This window comes from Acanthopagrus latus, chromosome 17 (genome assembly GCF_904848185.1).
Source record: "Acanthopagrus latus isolate v.2019 chromosome 17, fAcaLat1.1, whole genome shotgun sequence".
In the NCBI taxonomy this organism is placed as follows: domain Eukaryota; kingdom Metazoa; phylum Chordata; class Actinopteri; order Spariformes; family Sparidae; genus Acanthopagrus; species Acanthopagrus latus.
Window position 1 is genome coordinate 12,131,604 of NC_051055.1, and position 6,633 is coordinate 12,138,236.

The following is a 6,633-nucleotide window of genomic DNA, read 5'->3' on the forward strand; positions in this document are numbered from 1 at the left end:
TCTGTTGGAGGGGTGGGCAGCCCCGTGTGGAAAGCTCCCAGCAGTACGCGACTCGCCCATAGAGGTCGCTGTGATATTGCAAAACAGATGTGCGCCAGCCACTCCACAGGTTTTTGGGGGCCACTCAAGAGATGTTTTCACCCTCTGGAACAGCTCACTTCGCAGCTCGCTGTCATTTGCAAAAAAAAAAAAAAAAAGAAGGAAAAAAAAGAGAGAAAGAAAAACAAAAAAAAAGGAGCCCTGACTCAAATAGAGGACATTTCAGAGTATTTCTTTTCTTTTCTTTTCTTTTTTTTTTAAGTCACGTGTTGAGCAGACATAAAACTGTGGAGCTGCAGTTAATAATCACAGTTTTGCAGAAAATCGTTCTGCAAAAATGTAATTTTACTTTCCCTCTAATGTTTGAAGGGAATGAGAATAATACAACAGTCCCATCAGCTCCCATCACAGCTAATTATTGCACTCCCCCCTTCCCCTCCTTATTATGATTGAACCCCATTAGGGCCGCTGTGGTAAATCAATATTTGCTTTTGGTCACCGATTGAAGAGCTGAGGAAGCCGCATTTTTTTTTCTTTTTTTTTTTTTTTTTTAATAGGATAATGATCATTATCAGCCCCGAAACAGACAGGACCCCAAAACACTGACCCTGCTCCACAGGGCCGACCATGTCAGCCGCCTCCTCCTCCTACCTCCTAGACACCCCCCTCCAAGAAAAAAAAAAAAAAAGAAAGAAAAGAAAAAAACGAAAATATTAATAATTTATCTCCGAATCGACTTCTCTCTCTGACAGATTAGATTTTAACCATTTGATTTTGTTTGGACTGGGCGTTCCCATATTATTACTTAATGACCTTCCCAGCTGCTCCTGTCCATTTTCTGTCACCAGCAACCATCTGGACACTTATTAGCACCTCAATGCATCCACGCTGCTTTTCCTCCCAAACTTGAATAAAATTAAGCCTGGCTGCACACTGCCAATATATATTCCCCCCTCCACCCAACCAACCCCAACCCACCCACAACCCCTTCCATTCCCACCTTTCTTCAAACCGGTAGTAGCCCCCCCTCCAAAAAATACCAAATTAACAAATAATAATCGTTTGTCATGATAATCACAGTAATGGTGATAATAATCATTATCACAAAAGAGAAGAAAAAAAAATATATATAGGCTGTGATAGTCGTGGGATGTTTTTTTTTTCTCTATAATTTCATTTAGTTTATTAGGCAAAATATACGATCTGGACAAATTCCTTCAACGCTTCCTATTTACAAATTTAAATCACTTGATATTTACATTAAAGAAAAAGGACACCAAAAAACACAAGATAGAGACAAAAAAATTAAAAATAATAATAATAATAATAATTATAACAAAGTAAAAAGGCTACCAAAAAATGTCCCAGCCTTGCCTGGGCAGAGTGGAGAGAGAGAGAGAGAGAGAGAGAGAGAGAGAGAGAGAGAGAGAGAGAGAGAGAGAGAGTAACATTATAGGCGCGATTATAGGCTACACAACAATAGAGGAAGTAATCCATCCATCCACAGGATATTACCAAATTACGCCATTTGTTCTGTACCGACTGAATGCTACGCTGCATTTATTATTTCTCATTGTCCTTTTATTTTAGGTGGGGGGGTGTAAAGTCTTTTTTTTTCTTCTTGTGTTTTTTCCTTTTCTTTTTTTTTCCCAAGCACGAAAAAAAAAAAAAAAAAGTGTCTTGATCAAGCCGAGGAGAGAGCGGTGAGGACCCGTTGCGTGGCGTCTTGCGGGCTCCTGGCGCTGGAAGGCAGAGAGGATCTGGATGAAGGAGAGGGATAATACAGGAGAGGTAGATAAATACCCCCGCAGTGTTTGGACAGCGGGTCTCAATATGCATCTCGAGTGTCTGAACAGGTTCGATTTGAAACAGACTGCAGACTGCCCCTCTAACAAAAAACCCTCACTTTATGTCTACGTCATAATAATAATAATAATAATAATAATAATAATAATAATAATAATAATAATAATAATAATAGCAAATTCATTATAATAATTATTTTACAATTCGAAATGATTTTGACCAATTACCAACATCCATAATTTATTGCATGCTTTTTCTTCGCAATTCAAAACTCCTATAAGAAAGAGGGTCAATTTTGTAATACCTGAAACAGCAGTAAACTTTTTCTTCTCTCCCCCCCCTCCCCTCCCTCCCTCCCCTCTCTCTCAGTGAGAGCGCTCCCCTGGGCTCCGGGTCTCCCAGGGGTCTTTAGGGAAAGCACACAGCCCAGACAGAGCCCGTTTTACTCGGTGACTTGATAAGTAGCCGCACTCTCCCCAGAGGGGAGGAATTAAAGGCGGGGTGTGGGATGGGAGTCAGGACCCCTGTCACCCCGCCGCAAAACAAACTGCGATTTATTTATCTGTGTTTATTTCATTTTTGGAGTGCTGCTGTTGTCGTTTAATGTAGGGGGGAATAAAATTTAAAAAAGATATAAACTTTAGAGTGTATTGAACACTTAGCCTGGGGTCTGCATTACATTTAATGGTATTTATCTGTTGAATAATTACTGCAGTTAAAATGTAATCAACTGTAGTTATTTTAAATATCATATTTTAATTAATGCAATGATCACCACGTTCTACATTTATAATTTAACATAATTCTAGGGCTGGCGTTTCCTTTTTTTTTTTCTTTTTTTTTTTGTTCCTAACATTTTCAGAATAACCACAACTTGTCTCACCTGTCATGGATGGGTCGAAAGGAAGACTTCAGGGTCTGCGTTGGAGGTGAATCGGACCTGACACCGTTTTCATGGTCTAAAAAATAGAAACGGAAATAAGAAAAAACAAATAAATAAAAAGAAAAAAACTATAACACTCCTGATTTGTGAAATGATGGGGCTTGTATTTTCTCTGTAAATAAACATTTAACGCCTCTGACTAGAGGTGTGTTGTGTATAAATACTGGATTAAAAAAAAAAAAAAAAAGTGTGTGTGTGTGTGTTTAAGTCCGCCTGCACGCTGCTTTTGTTATTAGAATTACAGGAGAGGCAGACGCGTCAGTGCTCGCTGTGGGACGCTCACCTATGTGTTTGGGGCTGTGCGTCTCTGGCGGCGCCTTGCTGTCGTTGCTGAGCGCTGCTGCGGCTGCTACCGGCGACACCACCACTGACGTCGGCTGCTGCTGCTGCTGCTGCTGCTGCTGCTGCTGGGCCGTGGGCAAGTGGTGGTTGTGGTGGTGGTGATGGTGCTGGTTTACTCCCAGAAACGACCTCACGTTCAGCAGGGAGTTCTGGCCCAGGAAAGCCCCGTTCGTCCAGTTGTGGAACTTTCCGATCTGGCATGTGTACAGTCCGTGGCTGGGCAGGAAGGCCGGGTGGGTCTGCAGCTGGTGGTGGGGCGCCGATGAGTGAGTGGTGGCCGCCGGGGCGCAGGGGGACGTGGGTTTCTGAGACGAGCTGTCGGGGCTGGTGGCGGTCTCTGCTAAAGACCAGATTTTGGGCTTATTGTTTGACGGGAGAGGAAAGCTCCCGGGCCTATCCGGGGACAAAACTCTGGTGTTGTTGTTGTTGCCGTCCGAGCCCTCTTTACTCCCTGGGTGAACCGAAATAGTGCTCTTAGATTTGTCAAAGGCCTCGTGGGCCTGCAGGGCGAAGGCCCGTCTTCTCTCCAAGCTGTCCAGCTCTCCCCCCGCGCCGACGCCTCCCCTGTGGTCCCTGCTGCCCTCCGTTGATTTATCGTCGTCGTCCTCGTTGCTCTGATCCCCGTCGTTGTCGTCGATTTTGTCTATATCTATGCTCTCCAAATCAATCTCCTCCTCGTCTTCGTTTTTCTCCGCCTCGTCCCCGCTGCCGAACAAGTTGCCGTCCTCCTCGTCCTTGCTCCTGCTTCCCCAGGTCACCTTGTTCTCCTTCTTGAGCCTCCGCCTGGCGTTGGCGAACCAGGTGGAGACCTGCGTCAGCGTCATCTTGGTGATGATGGCCAGCATGATCTTCTCCCCCTTGGTCGGATACGGGTTCTTCCGGTGCTCATTGAGCCAGGCTTTCAGGGTGCTGGTGCTCTCCCGGGTGGCGTTCTTGGGCCTGGCCGGGTCCCCGTACTGAAACTGGCCGTATGGGTAGAAGGCCGGGGACGTGTGCGCCGCGAAGCTGGCAGGATGGACACCGGGACTGTCCTTCAGCTCGTACTGGGATCCCTTAAAAATAAAAGATAATGTTTTTTTTTGTTTTTTTTTTACAGCAGAAGCACATTAAATATGCATTTCTGCATTACTTATTGTTAAATACAGACTGATTGTTTTTTTTTTTTTCCAGGGAGCTGAAACACACTCTGGTTTCTGACTGTATCTGCAATTCAAACAAGAGAAAACGGCCTCTGTGTGTATATATATATATATATAAAGAGAAATCCCGGATTTGCACCTGACTCTTTCCACAAATAAGCTTCTCAACTTGCAGAAATGCCACATGCTCCGCGGCACCTGCGCCTGCACGGCTCCTCACTCAGAGACCTTTTATTAGCAAGGCATATTTCATACATGACTGTCCAAGAACGGAACAAATGGAGTCAACGGGACGAGAGGAAGTTTTGTTACATCATTGCGAGGCGCACAGATGGCGTGCAAATTGCCAGCCTTCACGTGTACCTGCCAAAACTTCCCTCCATACTCTTCAAGCATGTCAGAGCACTTTCTGGAGGCCCAAGTGAAGTTTTCCCAGCGTGCCACACTTCGACTTTTGTTGCCGAATTTAACCCCCCGCCTCGCTTGCATGTGCTTTGGACGCGACACTTAAATGTATCGATCAGTTCAAGCAACGCTTGGATTCTTTTTGTCGCTGTTGTTGTTGCTGCTGGGAGGACAGCTCTTATTTTGAAGCTCCAGCCCACCGCCTGTGGGCCTGACGCACACAGACCCTCCAACACATTAACACACCGCGAGCTGATTATTATCACCTGGCCAATAAATATCTGACAATTCTTCATCTAGACACAGTGAACAAAAAAATAATAATAATAATATAAAATACATTCCACGTGGCATTGATCCACGGCAGGAGGACGCAAATCAAAGCCTGCACGATTTAAACTCGCTGCATGTTTATAGACCGAGCTTTTTTTTTTTTTTTGTTCAGCGGTGGAGAGTATTTCTAACGATCTGATCACAAAAATCTGGGCCGTGAAGAAACTTTTTTTTCTTCACACAGTGGCTGCTGACACGCGGTGTTTCTTTTTTTTTTTTTTTTTCCTCTACCGTGAAATGTATTTAAAATCGATCACCCCCCAAAAATATGCCATAATAACCGCGCTGTCTGGTGTGAATTACACGTTTTGTTTACGTGCTTCCTTTCATGTGTAAATAAATCATTTCCAGTCAGATTTTTTTCTCTCTCTTTTCGCTCTTGTTTGTAGCCGCACGTCAAACTTTTCCCATTTGCAAACTCAGCCAAACGAGGCCCCGAACTGCGTAAAATCGAACAATTACGCACAGATATTTAGCAACAGATATATTTAAAAATCCGACATACAAGAGTGCATTTACATTTCTTGATTCTTTTCTGCTGAGATCGATCACACAGCATGTGTTTTCTTTTTTTTTTCCCTCCCCAAGACATCGAGCAGAAACAATCGTCAGCGCACCGCCGACACAAAACACACAGCCACATTTATTCTTACCATTTGCGAGAAAAGAGCCAAGTCCGCGCTGGTGTAAGGTAAGAAAGCGCTGTAGTTGTGCGCGTACGGGTTGGCGTACATGCCCAACACCGACGTGACAGCCGCTGCGGTGGCGGACGGACTCCCTCCGATTTCGCCGCTCCCTCCCCGGGACGAAGGCGTAAGCACTCCCGGTCTGTCGCTCCCGTACACCGCCTGGGAGGCACTTAAGTACTGCGGGTAGCCTAGCTGGGGGAAAGACATCTCCACCGCCGGATCGCACAGTTGTGTTCGTCCGGACAAAACTGCGCGTTACACCCACACACACACACACACACACTCACAAAAAAAAGAAAAGGAAAAAAAAAAGTGTATAGCGAGAGGTGAAAAAAAAGGAAGGAACCCGGAGAAGTGGAAAGGGGGGAAAGTGTTCAAGCCAAAGTCGCAGCTACTACAGGCACACAGCGGCGCGCAGTCAAAACAAGCCCGCTCTTAAATCTCGGCTTCCTCTCTTTTTCTCGCGCAAAGTCCGCTGGATGTGATCTGATCAACAATTGCGCTCCGACTGACGCGCCTGGCCCTGAGGTCTCCAGGCTGATCTCTCAGATACAATTTGAAGTTGATGCTTTGATTGGCATCCCCTACTTGAGCCTGCAAGCTCCTCCTCGTTTGGAGCAATGTGGATAATGTGAATATAGAGTGAGCACATTGGCTGGGGCCTCTCTCTCTCTCTCTCTCTCTCTCTCTCTCTCTCTCTCTCTCTCTCTACTCTCTCCTCTCTCTCTCTCCCTCGCTCTCCCTCCGTGTTTGGACTTATTGTATGTTAAATGTTCAAGCATTAGAGTCCATTCACCGAAGGCTTTGATTGTTGTATGACAACCTGTCTACACGATTTTACAGCTGTCCGACACAGGGGGAAGTAAACCCGTCAGAAGAAGGAACTTACTTTGAATAGATTTAAATTGTAATTAAAGGGGGAAAGTGGCACTCCGCG

General features: G+C 45.2%; 1 protein-coding gene across 1 annotated transcript; it reads right to left on the reverse strand.

Moving 5' to 3' along the window:
• Positions 1 to 1,224: 1,224 nt before the first annotated feature.
• On the reverse strand, positions 1,225 to 6,218 carry irx1a (iroquois homeobox 1a). Its single transcript, XM_037074474.1, has 4 exons — positions 5,661 to 6,218; positions 3,072 to 4,182; positions 2,729 to 2,804; positions 1,225 to 1,799 (listed from the first exon to the last, which is right to left on the reverse strand). The coding sequence occupies exons 1-4, from the start codon at positions 5,901 to 5,903 to the stop codon at positions 1,724 to 1,726; spliced, it is 1,506 nt and encodes a 501-aa protein (XP_036930369.1). The 5' UTR covers positions 5,904 to 6,218; the 3' UTR covers positions 1,225 to 1,723.
• Between the last annotated feature and the right edge of the window lie 415 nt (positions 6,219 to 6,633).

What these genes read in the sequence shown, in the direction of transcription:
- irx1a (XM_037074474.1), bottom strand. Translation starts at nt 5,903, where the DNA reads ATGTCTTTCCCCCAGCTAGGCTACCCGCAGTACTTAAGTGCCTCCCAG. An exon ending in GCACAGCCCCAAACACATAG is followed by an intron (nt 2,805 to 3,071) that starts GTGAGCGTCCCA and finishes TCTATTTTTTAG; the next exon opens with ACCATGAAAACGGTGTCAGG. An exon ending in TTTCGACCCATCCATGACAG is followed by an intron (nt 1,800 to 2,728) that starts GTGAGACAAGTT and finishes TCCTTCATCCAG; the next exon opens with ATCCTCTCTGCCTTCCAGCG.